Raw genomic sequence first — 15868 nt, 5'->3', positions numbered from 1 at the left:
AATGGATTCATTCAGCTTTTTTTTTTTTTTTTGTGCTTAGCTGTGATTTGGTCACAGCTAATCACATGACATGTGCATGTGATTAGCTGTGACCATTCACAGCTAGGCACTAGTATACAATGGATGGCATCATGAATGAAGCCATCCATTGTATACAACTGTCATGTGACCTGCTGTGATTGGTCACAGCAGGTCACATGGTACCTGCAACGGAGCCGGTATTCGGATCTGTCATCGGCCGTGTCCGAGGTACACGCCCGGTGATAGATCGAGCTGCTGCGCCGCTCTGCATTAGCGCAAACGGTGCATGTGCGGGAGCACGCCAAATGGCGTGCACCCGGAGTGGAGAAGCAACTTTCAAGCCGCCAAACGGCCATTGGCCGGGCGGCTAATGGTTAAGAAAGAACATTTCCAGTTATTCATATGACTTTATTTTCAGTGTTAACCCCTTCACGCCTAAGGGTAAAACAAATCGAAATGCCTAAGCACAATTTTGCAAAGTTGACATGTGTTAGTAAAACCGTACATATCATCATCACAACTACTTTGTATATCCAGGTGGATTATATTGCGGTTTTTTTCAGGATAAATTGGGCTTTCATTTGGTGGTAAATGGTAATGGACATCGCCTAATTTTTTTATTATCAAAGGAAAACTGGCCCAAAATAGTAAAAAAAAATCATTTTTTATTTCACTGTGTGTTTCATGTTACTACCATAACCTACCTCCAACAAACAACCCAAAATAAATTCTCCTGCTCTTGACGATCGCAGCGATACCATATATGTGTATGTTATTTGTTGTTTGTACCCGTAGTACAGCCCAGAAACAATAGTGCACATTTTGTTTTTGTCTTTTTTTACCTAAAACACACTGACACTAATACCAATTTTTTTTTCAAATCCTGACCTTTGACCCTGACCTTTTGATCTTGAACTTTGACTCTGCCCTTGACCCCAACACTAGCCCTGGCACTGAACTAGATCAAACCTTGATCTAGGTATTTTTTCTTTATTTTTTCTTTTATTTTTTAATATTTATTTATTTATCTTTTTTTTTTTAATTAATAAAAAATAATTTTCCCCTCAGGAGTTAGAGAGATACAATTTATCTCTCTCCTCTGTTCACAGAGAGAGAAAAAAAACAGGGGGGGGCGGGCTGTACAGTGACTGATCACTGTGATAGCCAATCAGAGACTATCACAGCAATCATGTGACCTGGAATCGGGAGTCTCAGGTCCCGATCGTTAGAACGGGACCCGATGCTCTCAGTGACACTGCGGTCTTTGTGCTGGGAGCATGCCATGCGGTGCGCTCCCAGCACAAAGACAGGTACGCAAACAGGGGCGGACTGACAACTCATGAGGCCCCTGGGCAATAGGGGATCATGGGGCCCCTGTGTCCTTGCCCAAACTCAAAAAAACCTATGTAAAAGGTACCAGGGGCATCTCATGGGGCCCAATACTGACCCCGTGCCCTCGAGCAGTGCCCGAGTTTCCAAATGGTCAGTCCGCCCCTGTACGCAAATATGAGGCCCCATGGAAAAAAGCCCAGTTCCGTGAGGCCGCATATTTGTGTTACGTCAGCGTCAAGGGGTTAAAGAGCCCCGTACTGTGTAAAGAAACAATGCCATTTATGGATGTAAGTTAGGGACCGTAGATTGTACGCCCCTTGAGGTTTAGGGACTGATGTGGATGTACAATATATATGTAAAGTGCTACGTAAATTGATGGTGCTATATAAATACCTGAAATAAATAAATAATGTCCATATTCTGTGTATTGTGGGAGATTAGATATAGTGAATGCCGGGTCCTGGGTTTAGTATGATTTTAGAAACTGATGACGCCATTAGTTAGTGGGATGTGGGATGTGGGTGGGCGGCCTGCACAGATTTCTGCTTTGCCAGCAACAGTACACTTACAGTATCTCCCAGAAGTGAATACCCCCCTCCCCCGGACTGTATACAATGTATATATACATACAGTATCTCCCAGAAGTGAGCCCCCCCCCTCACATTTTTGTAAATATTTGATTCTCTATTTTCATGTAACAACACTGAAGAAATGACACTTTGCTACAATGTGACGTAGTCAGTGTACAGCTTGTGTAACATGTAAATTTGCTGTCCCTTCAAAATAAATCAACACACCGCTATTGATGTCTAAACCGCTGGCAACAAACGTGACTCCACCCCTAAGTGACAAGGTCCAAATTGGGCCCAATTAGCCATTTTCCCTCCCTGGTGTCATGTGACTCGTTAGTGTTACAAGGTCTCAGGTGTGAATGGGGAGCAGGTGTGTTACATTTCGTGTTATCGCTGTCACTCTCTCATACTGGTCACTGGAAGTTCAACATGGCACCTCATGGCAAAGGACTCTCTGAGGATCTGAAAAAAAGAATTGTTGCTCTACATAAAGATGGCCCAGGCTATAAGAAGATTGCCAAGACCCTGAAACTGAGCTGCAGCACGGTGGCCAAGACCACACAGCGGTTTAACAGGACAGGTTCCACTCAGAACAGGCCTCGCCATGGTTAACACAGTAACGCTCAAACCAGGATGTGGTCGCGGCACCCCTGAGGACTCTTTCCGGCATCCCGTTTGAAAAACCATGTCTTAGAGTACTCAACCACATTTATTGTTGTAGATAAAGTACATTAATGTGCAAATGTTTACAAATCATACAGTAATATAAAAAAAAAAAAATAATGACTGGGATTTTAACCATCCCTTACTCCTTGGCAATTTAACAAAAAATATTTTGCTTTCAATACACTTTATTAAGGGCCCTTAGAATATCCAACCACATTTATTTATACAGATAATGCACATTAAGTGCAAAGGTAGGCAAATCATTCCGTTTTATGTCTCAAAACAACTCTATCACATGATCAGGTAAAGATCTGCGATCTCTTTGGATCTGTCAGGTTGGCGTCTTCGGTGAAAGTTCTCTCAAATGCAGATTTAACCCCCCTGGCGGTATTCCCGAGTGTAGCTCGGGGTAAAGTTTCAGTACCACAAGCGGTAACCCCGAGCTACACTTGGGAATACTATGCGGCGCTGCTCCGCGATCCCTCGGTCACTTACCTTGTCCTGCTCTCCCGCGATGTCCCTCCTGCAGTGTCCCCGGCAATGTAATCCGGCGGATGCCAGCATCTGTCATCTGGGTTCCGTCCCCTGCGAGTGTCGGGACGTACAGGGGACGGAACGGCGGGAAATTCAAAAATGACAAAAAGTGACATTCACTAAATTCACTAAAATCACATAGTATAACATTCCTGTATCAACCCATTTCACATACATTTTGTCCCGAGTGCTTTGTCCGGCGCCCTGCCTGCATTTTTACTGTTCTTTCTGCCTGGAAACTGAGAAACGTCCATGGCGTCCAAAAAGCGTCCCTTTAGGTCAAAAGCGGTTTTAGACCGGCTAGAGAACAGCGATAGTAAATCAGAACCACTTGCAGAATTGAGTGATAATGATTTGTGGGGGAAATTCCTCATCAGACACTGAAAACGATTTTTCGACTTCGCTCAGTGATGTGCTAACTTGGCGCTATATTTAAAATTTCAGTGTTTTTGGTTTGATTATATTATTGAATTAAATTTATTATTATTATATTATTATTTTTATGATTATTAATTATATTATAATTTATGATTTCGTGTTTCAAGTTTTATCATACCCGGGATGTTTACTAGACTCTTGTTCGGACAGATTTCAGTGAGTTATTCCTAAGAATTACAGGCCTACAATAAAAAAAATACATATTTCCATGCAAAAAAATGGTACCGCTTTGAGCACAGAAATATGGACATAATCAGACCGCTAGGGAGGTTTTTGTGTCTTGAGACAACATTATCACACTTGGCTTATCACATGATCAGGTAAAACTGTGCGTCTCTTTGGATCGGTCAGCTTGGCGTCCTCAGTGAAAGCTCTCTCAAACTCAGATTTAATGGCGCTCCAAAATGTTCCCTTGAAGTCTTGGCCAACGAAGACATAGAGAAGGGGGTTAACACAGCTGTTGGAATAAGCCATCAAAGCTGATATATTTGCACCTATAAAAGTCACGAGCCTAAAATGATGACCCCATGTGTTATTTTCATATAAATACAAGATGGAAAATACATGGATAGGAAGCCAACAAATAAAGAAGGAAATGATGACAGAAGCAATAACTTTGAAGGGTTTGGTAGATGTTGCTCCGAGATTTCTTTGAACACGCAAAAAGATCACAGTGTAGCAGAAGATAATGATGGTAAAAGGTATAACAAACAGAACAATACATCTTATTATAATCTGTGCACTTTGCATCGACCATTCTTTCGAACAAACCAAAAAGTTATCATCGTCTTCCTCTACATGTGTATTTATGAAGTAAGGTACATTGAGTAGAAGAGATACAATCCAAACAGTAAGAACGACTTTCGCAGCCAGTCTCACGGTGCGATGGCTCTGACACCAAACAGGGAAGACTACGGAGATGCAGCGATCAATGCTGATGATGGTGAGTTGTAGGACACTGGCAGACAGATTGAGATATAATATGAGAAAGTTAAGCTTGCACATGAAGGTTCCAAATGGCCAGTGATTGCCAAGAGCAATGTAAGTGACACTTAAAGGTAGGAAAAGGCAGAAGGTAAAATTGGCTAAAGCTAAACTCAAGAAGCAAAGGGAGTTGACCGTCTTCTTCATTCTGAAGGCAACAAACCAGATGACCAGACCATTTCCAGTTATTCCCAGCACACATATCCCAGATAGAACCACCATGTATGAAATATTGAGCATTTCAAACATAGTGGTATCGAAGTCTTCATCTGTGTACGTTTCCTCAGTGGTGATGGTCTCCATACTTCCAAACACATCAGATGTCAGAGATGAAGTTTTGATCCTCTCTAGAACCAAAATAAAAAAATTTCATCAATACCGAACAAATGAACATTGTGACTTCTGAAGACCTCTGAAGAAACATCCCGAGAAAACCAACTGGGGGAAAATTTCCCTTGAATGGGTTTTCCTTAAAGGATAAGTTCAACTTTTAGAAAAAAATAATAAATGCACATTTGTTTGCAGGTAACAACATGTGCATTTATTATTTTTGTCTGCAGGAACCTGTAAACCATTGCACCAGGAATCGGCAGATCGCTGGTGGCATGCAGGTCTCCTGCAGATCTGTCAGTATATCTGCTTGCTTGTATGGGATGTACGACCAAGCAGATATACTGGGAGGAAGAATGAATGAACTACCATGGCGCTTCACAGCCCATCGGTAGTTCATTGAGGACTGCAAGCTGACAGCCGCTAAGGGTGTGAGGACTTGTAGTCTTTCATTTACAGATGACTGTGAATGAGTGACGCACCCATGTGGGCGGAGCCTCACACAGCCACATTTTTTTTTTATTTGACATCTAGCGAGGGCGGAGAAGATCCCCTGCTAGCTGACAAAACGGGGATCATGGGGGAGCAGGGGCCGGTCTGATCATAACATGTTATGCCCTGAATATGGGTGTAACATGTAACATGTTACAAAAGATGAACTTATCCTTTAGCAATTTCCATTGTTTCACTACAGTATTAAAAAGAGGTTTGTGTCAGAAGGAAAAGGAGGCAGAAGGTAAAATTGGCAAAAGCCAAACTCAAGAACCAAAGGGAGTTGACCGTCTTCTTCATTCTGCGGTCAACAAACCAGATGACCAGACCATTTCCAGTTATTCCCAGCAAACATATCCCAGATAGAACCACCATGTATGAAATATTGAGAATTTCAAACATAGTGGTATCAAAGTCTTCATCTGTGTACGTTTCCTCAGTGGTGATGGTCTCCATACTTCCAGCTGCTGGGGTGAAGTATTGCTGCTGGGGGGCTCTATTGTTGCTAAAGTGGATATATTTTTGCTGAGGGATCTACTGTTTCTGGGGACTGTATTCTTGCTGGTTGCAAGGGATCTATTTTGCTGATTTCCTTGTTATCATTAACAAATTCAATGCAAGTTATTTAGCACCACAAAATGATTATTGGTTCTATATTTTCTGAACGGGTTGGAACTGGGAGGTGGATAGGGGTTCCAACCAAGTGATAGTGCTTGGAGGTTGGGGGGTGGGGGGGCAGAGACAAGAAGGGTGTCTCTGAGTAAACAAGCCCTGCATGTCCTTATAGTAAAATTCACTGTTCCAATTATGAAGTAATGGAGAAAGAGACATTAGAATGTTAATACAAATACACCAAAAATGGAAACATGGAAATCAACATCTTAAACATCTAATAATTCTAATCCATCCAATGTCCTACAATATACTGAGCATGCGAATTGTGTGTCTCCAAAGGAATTTCTATACAGCTGTAGACCTATAGTGACCTACCTCTGCATACAAAAGTTAGCAAAGATGCCACATTCTGTCTACAGATTCCCACAGAAACAAGAAATGTAAAAAATGTTTTCCAATGCATGTGCGCAAAAGTTCAAGATGCTTACTGACCACTATATATGATTAACCCCTTCGCTCCGAGCATACGCATATATCTGGCCTCACAGAACTGGGCTTGCTTTCCATGGGGCCACACAGCACGCTTCCAGCAAAAAAGACTGGACTGTCACCGGGAGCCCCGGGACCCGTACCAACAATCTGGACCGAGGAGTCCCGGTTTTGGGTCACCTGATCACTGTGGTAGCCCTCTGATTGGCTATCACAGTGATCAGTCACTGTTTTTTTTGGGGGTTTTTTTTCTCTGAATGGGTGAAAGATACATTGCACCTTTCTCTCATTGCAGAAAAAAAGTAAACAAATTTATGTAAAAAAAAAAGAAAATAATAATACTAATAGTAATAATAATAGGAATAAGAATAAAATAAAATAAAGAAAAAATACCTAGATCAAGGTTAGATAATAATAATAATAATACTAATATTAACCACTTCCCGACTGGCCGTTGCATATAAACGGTCGGACGGTGGCAGTGCAGGGTCGGTTGGCCGTTTATAAACGGCCTCCTCGCACCCTGCTTGTGCGCGCTACCTGGAAGCGCGCAGGACCGCGATCCGGTGCCCGCTGTGTCCTCCGGACACAGTGAAACACCGATTGTCGGAAGGGACCTCTGTACGAGGTCCCGATCATGTGATCACTGAAATGAAATGAAATGAAATGAAAAAATGTTTAAAAAATTATAATTTTTGGTTATAAACTAATTTGGATTTTTTTTTTACTAAAAAGATAATGGAATAAATTTTGGCAAAGATTTATGATGAAATATTATTTATTTGCAAAATTTTATAAAAAAAACACTTTTTTCAAAATTTTTGGACATTTTCATTTACATAGCAAAAAAAATAAAAATCCCAGCGGTGAATAAATACCACCAAAATAAAGCTTTATCTGTCTAAAAAAAATGTTAAAAAATTCATTTGGGTACAGTGTTGCATGACCGCGCAATTGTCATTCAAAGTGTGATAGCTCTGAAAGCTGAAAATTGCCCTGGACAGGAAGGGGGTAAAAGTGTCCGGACTGGAAGTGGTTAATAATAATAATAATCATAATAATAATAATAATAAAATATAATAAAGAAAAAAAATACCTAGATCAAGGTTAGATTTAGGTCAGTGCCAGGGTTAGCACTAGGGTCAAGTAAGAGTTAAAGGTCAAGATCAGTAAATTTTGGGAAGAATTTTCTGGGTAGGATAGAAAAAAGCAAAATGCGCAATATCATGTCCAGGCCTTACTACAGGTACAAACAACAATATACACACATGTGGTATAGCTGTGATCATCATGAGCAGGAGAATGTATTTTGAGTTGTTCCTTGGTGGTATGTTATGGTAGTAGCAAGTAACACATCCAAACAAAGAAAAAAGACAGCTAATCTGAACACATACTGCTCTCTCTGCTTCTGCTCTCTCTATTTCTCTCAAAGTGTCTGAGATAGTTAATTTTTTTACAGTTTTTCAGCGCATTCTGGGCATTTTGGAAGGTCTCCTGAGGTTATCTTAAAGAAAATTCTTCTAAACGCAAACGCTCATAAACACGCATAAACGCGGTATGCAAACGCGGCTAAACTGACGTTTTTTAATCTACGTTTTCCAGAAGTCAGTTTCCATCATGGGCCTTAGTCACTAAGGGGTTAATAATAGTGCAACAGGCAAAGTTATGTCTATCTGACCACTATTTATTATGTATCAGTTACTCAACGAATAGAATGCTATAGAAAACATTTCCTTCACTCAACAGATTTCCTAAATATATTTTTTTTAAATGTAAAGATAATTACAATCCCGTCTGAATTCTTTTTATCATATTATTCTCCTTACCTGAAGTCGGGTTTCTTCTGGTAGACGTTTTCTGCGTGTTTAGCTCCAGCACAGCTCAGCAATATATATGCACTCAGTATAGTGCTGGTTTTTTTTTTGTTTTTTGAGGGTTTTTTTGAGTCTAAGACTGGCTATGACGTTATCTGGCAATACCAAAGGGATCGGGTTAAGAATTCTAAGTTCCTCGTGTCTAAAAGAAAAGTGAACTTATGTACGATAAGATAAGGTTTAGCTATGGCTTCTGTATGATAAAGAATATTTCCATTGGTCATGTGACTTTATTCTCAGTGTTAAAGAGCCCCGTACCGTGTCATGAAATCATATGCTGGAAAAAGGAGACAATGGAGGTTTAGCATGGCTCATCACCCCCCTCTATGGATTATGTCCTCCCCATATATATTAGCTAAGCCGCGCCTCAGCCATCAAAGAGGATAGGTTGTAAAAAGGTTTGTATAAATACATCAGTGGTTCATATAGTGAACTCGGTGTAGATGATCTCCATGTATAATACATTAGGGAGGGATATGATCTCCATGTATAGTATATAAGGGGGGATATGATCACCATGTATAATCTATAAGGGGGGATATGGTCTCCATGTATAATACATAAGGGGGGATATGATCTCCATGTATAATACATAAGGGGGGATATGATCTCCATGTATAATACATAAGGGGGATATGATCTCCATGTATAATACATAAGGGGGGGATATGATCTCCATGTATAATACATAAGGGGGGATATGATCTCCATGTATAATACATAAGGGGGGGATATGATCTCCATGTATAATACATAAGGGGGGATATGATCTCCATGTAAAATACATAAGGGGGGATATGATCTCCATGTGTAATACATAAGGGGGATATGATCTCCATGTATAATACATAAGGGGGGATATGATCTCCATATATAATACATAAGGGGGATATGATCTCCATGTATAATACATAAGGGGGGGGATATGATCTCCATGTATAATACATAAGGGGGGATATGATCTCCATGTATAATACATAAGGGGGGATATGATCATCATGTATAATACATAAGGGGGGATATGATCTCCATGTATAATACATAAGGGGGGATATGATCTCCATGTATAATACATAAGGGGGGATATGATCTCCATGTATAATACATAAGGGGGGATATGATCTCCATGTATAATACATAAGGGGGGATATGATCTCCATGTATAATACATAAGGGGGGATATGATCTCCATGTATAATACATAAGGGGGGATATGATCTCCATGTATAATACATAAGGGGGGATATGATCTCCATGTATAATACATAAGGGAGGAAATGATCTCCATGTATAATACATAAGGGGGGATATGATCTCCATGTATAATACATAAGGGGGATATGATCTCCATGTATAATACATAAGGGGGGATATGATCTCCATGTATAATACATAAGGGGGGATATGATCACCATGTATAATACATAAGGGGGATATGATCTCCATGTATAATACATAAGGGGGATATGATCTCCATGTATAATACATAAGGGGGGTATGATCTCCATGTATAATACATAAGGGGGGATATGATCTCCATGTATAATACATAAGGGGGGATATGATCTCCATGTATAATACATAAGGGGGGATATGATCTCCATGTATAATACATAAGGGGGGATATGATCTCCATGTATAATACATAAGGGGGATATGATCACCATGTATAATACATAAGGGGGATATGATCTCCATATATAATACATAAGGGGGGATAAGATCTCCATGTATAATACATAAGGGGGGGATATGATCTCCATGTATAATACATAAGGGGGGATATGATCTCCATGTATAATACATAAGGGGGGATATGATCTCCATGTATAATACATAAGGGGGATATGATCTCCATGTATAATACTAAAGGGGGGATATGATCTCCATGTATAATACATAAGGGGGGTTATGATCTCCATGTATAATCTATAAGGGGGGATATGATCTCCATATATAATACATAGGGGGGGATAAGATCTCCATGTATAATACATAAGGGGGGGATAGGATCTCCATGTATAATACATAAGGGGGGATATGAGCTCCATGTATAATACATAAGGGGGATATGATCTCCATGTATAATACTTAAGGGGGGATATGATCTTCATGTATAATACATAAGGGGGGGGGGTATGATCTCCATATATAATTCATAAGGGGGGATATGATCTCCATGTATAATACATAAGGGGGGATACGATCTCCATGTATAATACATAAGGGGGGATATGATCTCCATGTATAATGCATAAGGGGGGATATGATCTCCATGTATAATACATAAGGGGGATATGATCTCCATGTATAATACATAAGGGGGGATATGATCACCATGTATAATACATAAGGGGGGGATATGAACTCCATGTATAATACATAAGGGGGGATATGAACTCCATGTATAATACATGGGAGGGGGGGATATGATCTCCATGTATAATACATAAGGGGGGGATATGATCTTCATGTATAATACTTAAGGGGGGAAATTATCTCCATGTATAATGCATAAGGGGGATATGATCTTTCCTAAAATGGCGGCGGACATGTGCGGCGACGGAGCGGGGATGTCTGGGAAGGCGCACAGACAAGGCGCGCTGACCCATAATGCATTCCTTAATGACATGTGATCGCATTAGCCAATCAGCAGCCAGGCAGCCAGCACTGTGTAATGGTCGAGCTATAAATAGCGGCCATTTTAGAATTCTTCATTTGCCTCCAGTCATTCAAGAGAGGCAGACCGCTCTGTATTAGGGACAGAGTTAGGGCCACAGAAACGTTACTTGGGGACAGAGAAACGTTACTTAGGGACAGAGAAGCATTACTCAGGGACACAGAATTGTTAATGAGGGCCACAGAATCGTTACTTAGGGCCAAAGAAACGCTAGTTAGGGCCACAGAATTGTTACTCAGGGACAGACAGAATTGTTACTGAGTGCCAGAGAATTGTTACTTAGGGCCACAGAAACGTTAGTTAGGGCCACAGAATTGTTACTCAGGGACAGACACAGAATTGTTACTGAGGGCCACAGAACTGTTACTTAGGGCCACAGAAACGTTATTAGGGCCACAGAATTGTTACTCAGGGACAGACACAGAATTGTTACTGAGGGCCACAGAACTGTTACTTAGGGCCACAGAAACGTTAGTTAGGGCCACAGAATTGTTACTCAGGGACAGACACAGAATTGTTACTGAGGGCCACAGAATTGTTACTTAGGGCCACAGAATTGTTACTCAGGGACAGACAGAATTGTTACTGAGTGCCAGAGAATTGTTACTTAGGTCCACAGAAACGTTACTCAGGGACACAGAATTGTTACTGAGGGCCACAGAACTGTTACTTAGGGCCACAGAAACGTTAGTTAGGGCCACAGAATTGTTACTCAGGGACAGACACAGAATTGTTACTGAGGGCCACAGAATTGTTACTTAGGGCCACAGAAACGTTACTCAGGGACACAGAATTGTTACTGAGGGCCACAGAACCGTTACTTAGGGCCACAGAATTGTTACTCAGGGACAGACACAGAATTGTTACTCAGGGACACAGAATTGTTACTGAGGGCCACAGAACCGTTACTTAGGGCCACAGAATTGTTACTCAGGGACAGACACAGAATTGTTACTGAGGGACACAGAATTGTTACTGAGGGCCACAGAAACGTTAATCAGGGACACAGAATTGTTACTGAGGGCCACAGAACCGTTACTTAGGGCCACAGAATTGTTACTCAGGGACACAGAATTGTTACTGAGGGCCACAGAACCGTTACTTAAGGCCACAGAATTGTTACTCAGGGACAGACACAGAATTGTTACTGAGGGACACAGAATTGTTACTGAGGGCCACAGAAACGTTAATCAGGGAAACAGAATTGTTAAGGAGGGCCACAGAACCGTTACTTAGGGCCACATAAAAGTTAATCAGGGACACAGAATTGTTACTGAGGGCCACAGAACCATTACTTAGGGCCACAGAATTGTTACTCAGGGACAGACACAGAATTGTTACTGAGGGACACAGAATTGTTACTGAGGGCCACAGAACCGTTACTTAGGGCCACAGAAACGTTAATCAAGGACACAGAATTGTTACTGAGGGCCACAGAACCGTTACTTAGGGCCACAGAATTGTTACTCAGGGACAGACACAGAATTGTTACTCAGGGACACAGAATTGTTACTGAGGGCCACAGAACCGTTACTTAGGGCCACAGAATTGTTACTCAGGGACAGACACAGAATTGTTACTGAGGGCCACAGAATTGTTACTTAGGGCCACAGAATTGTTACTCAGGGACAGACAGAATTGTTACTGAGTGCCAGAGAATTGTTACTTAGGTCCACAGAAACGTTACTCAGGGACACAGAATTGTTACTGAGGGCCACAGAACTGTTACTTAGGGCCACAGAAACGTTAGTTAGGGCCACAGAATTGTTACTCAGGGACAGACACAGAATTGTTACTGAGAACCACAGAATTGTTACTTAGGGCCACAGAAACGTTACTCAGGGACACAGAATTGTTACTGAGGGCCACAGAACCGTTACTTAGGGCCACAGAATTGTTACTCAGGGACAGACACAGAATTGTTACTCAGGGACACAGAATTGTTACTGAGGGCCACAGAACCGTTACTTAGGGCCACAGAAACGTTACTCAGGGACACAGAATTGTTACTGAGGGCCACATAACCGTTACTTAGGGCCACATAATTGTTACTCAGGGACAGACACAGAATTGTTACTGAGGGACACAGAATTGTTACTGAGGGCCACAACCGTTATTTAGGGCCACAGAATTGTTACTCAGGGACACAGAATTGTTACTGAGGGCCACAGAACCGTTACTTAGGGCCACAGAATTGTTACTCAGGGACACAGAATTGTTACTGAGGGCCACAGAACCGTTACTTAGGGCCACAGAATTGTTACTCAGGGACAGACACAGAATTGTTACTGAGGGACACAGAATTGTTACTGAGGGCCACAGAAACGTTAATCAGGGACACAGAATTGTTACTGAGGGCCACAGAACCGTTACTTAGGGCCACAGAATTGTTACTCAGGGACACAGAATTGTTACTGAGGGCCACAGAACCGTTACTTAGGGCCACAGAATTGTTACTCAGGGACAGACACAGAATTGTTACTGAGGGACACAGAATTGTTACTGAGGGCCACAGAAACGTTAATCAGGGACACCGAATTGTTACTGAGGGCCACAGAACCGTTACTTAGGGCCACATAAAAGTTAATCAGGGACACAGAATTGTTACTGAGGGCCACAGAACCATTACTTAGGGCCACAGAATTGTTACTCAGGGACAGACACAGAATTGTTACTGAGGGACACAGAATTGTTACTGAGGGCCACAGAACCGTTACTTAGGGCCACAGAAACGTTAATCAAGGACACAGAATTGTTACTGAGGGCCACAGAACCGTTACTTAGGGCCACAGAATTGTTACTCAGGGACAGACACAGAATTGTTACTCAGGGACACAGAATTGTTACTGAGGGCCACAGAACCGTTACTTAGGGCCACAGAATTGTTACTCAGGGACACAGAATTGTTACTCAGGGACACAGAATTGTTACTGAGGGACACAGAATTGTTACTCAGGGACAGACACAGAATTGTTACTGAGGGCCACAGAACTGTTACTTAGGGCCACAGAACTGTTACTTAGGGCCACAGAAACGTTACTCAGGGACACAGAATTGTTACTCAGGGTCACAGAATCGTTTAATTAAAGAGTATGTCAGACAACATGCAGAGGAGTGGCAGAGGAGGCAATGTTTTAGGAGCGAGCAGACGTGGCAGCAGAGGAAGGGGTCGAGGCAGCACTATTCGCAGCCAGAGGCTAGTGCTCCCGGTGTCATCCAGTACAATGAGGAAGAGCTAACAGAGGGCGGTCAGGAACGGGGGGAGACATCCGCCTCTTCAGCAGCCAGGCGAAGAAGTAGTGGCGAGGAGAGTGGCACGGTAGCCGGTGTAGAGACAGGTCTGTCTCCTGACCCACACGCAGCCGAGGGGGCTAGTAGTGAGGCGGAGACCCTAATTGATGATGATGAGGCTGATCGCACTTGGCAGCCTCGTCGTCATCAGGCTATTGCTTCCGCATCATCAGGAGAAGAGGGTGGCAGCTTGGCAGCGAGCAAAACAGTCGGTGGGTTGTCTCCATCGCCACACTCTGCCATGTGCCACTTTCAGGTCTCCTCACACACTGCTGGTGTGTTGAATTTTTTGACATAGGGTGCTGACAGATTACGGGCCTCCTATAGCTGCTGCCAGGCCCCTAATCTGCCATGGGCCCCTATACCGCCTCCTCATGCTGCTGCCAGGTCCACAGTGTCTCATGCCATGTGCCACTTTCAGGTCTCCTCACACTGCTGGTGTGTTGAATTTTTTGACATAGGGTGCTGGCAGATTACGGGCCTCCCATAGCTGCTGCTAGGCCCCTAATCTGCCATGGGCCCCTATATACCGCCTCCTCATGCTGCTGCCAGGTCCAGAGTCTGTCATGGGTCCCTGTACGGCCTCCCATTGCTGCTGTCTCCATCGCCACACTCTGCCATGTGCCACTTTCAGGTCTCCTCACACACTGCTGGTGTGTTGAATTTTTTGACATAGGGTGCTGGCAGATTACGGGCCTCCCATAGCTGCTGCCAGGCCCCTAATCTGCCATGGGCCCCTATACCGCCTCCTCATGCTGCTGCCAGGTCCACAGTCTCTCATGCCATGTGCCACTTTCAGGTCTCCTCACACTGCTGGTGTGTTCAATTTTTTGACATAGGGTGCTGGCAGATTACGGGCCTCCCATAGCTGCTGCCAGGCCCCTAATCTGCCATGGGCCCCTATATACCGCCTCCTCATGCTGCTGCCAGGTCCAGAGTCTGTCATGGGTCCCTGTACGGCCTCCCATTGCTGCTGTCTCCATCGCCACACTCTGCCATGTGCCACTTTCAGGTCTCCTCACACACTGCTGCTGTGTTGAATTTTTTGACATAGGGTGCTGGCAGATTACGGGCCTCCCATAGCTGCTGCCAGGCCCCTAATCTGCCATGGGCCCCTATATACCGCCTCCTCATGCTGCTGCCAGGTCCAGAGTCTCTCATGGGTCCCTGTACGGCCTCCCATTGCTGCTGTCTCCATCGCCACACTCTGCCATGTGCCACTTTCAGGTCTCCTCACACACTGCTGGTGTGTTGAATTTTTTGACATAGGGTGCTGGCAGATTACAGGCCTCCCATAGCTGCTGCCAGGCCCCTAATCTGCCATGGGCCCCTATATACCGCCTCCTCATGCTGCTGCCAAGTCCAGAGTCTGTCATGGGTCCCTGTATGGCCTCCCATTGCTGCTGTCTCCATCGCCACACTCTGCCATGTGCCACTTTCAGGTCTCCTCACACACTGCTGGTGTGTTGAATTTTTTGACATAGGGTGCTGGCAGATTACGGGCCTCCCATAGCTGCTGCCAGGCCCCTAATCTGCCATGGGCCCCTATA

General features: G+C 43.2%; 1 protein-coding gene across 1 annotated transcript; it reads right to left on the bottom strand.

The window, feature by feature from the left end:
• Window positions 1-2615: 2615 nt before the first annotated feature.
• Window positions 2616-8469, bottom strand: LOC149432685 (chemerin-like receptor 1). Its single transcript, XM_089664968.1, has 2 exons — window positions 8300-8469; window positions 2616-4894 (listed from the first exon to the last, which is right to left on the bottom strand). Exon 2 carries the CDS (start codon window positions 4848-4850, stop codon window positions 3858-3860), a length of 993 nt encoding a protein of 330 aa, XP_089521094.1. The 5' UTR covers window positions 4851-4894; window positions 8300-8469; the 3' UTR covers window positions 2616-3857.
• Between the last annotated feature and the right edge of the window lie 7399 nt (window positions 8470-15868).

The sequence above is a fragment of the Staurois parvus genome, unplaced genomic scaffold (assembly GCF_062004578.1).
Source record: "Staurois parvus isolate SC_StPar_1 unplaced genomic scaffold, SC_StPar_1.0 ptg002113l, whole genome shotgun sequence".
NCBI lineage: Eukaryota > Metazoa > Chordata > Amphibia > Anura > Ranidae > Staurois > Staurois parvus.
The sequence above is the reverse complement of the archived record's forward strand: the minus strand, read 5'-3'. Positions and strand labels throughout refer to the sequence as shown.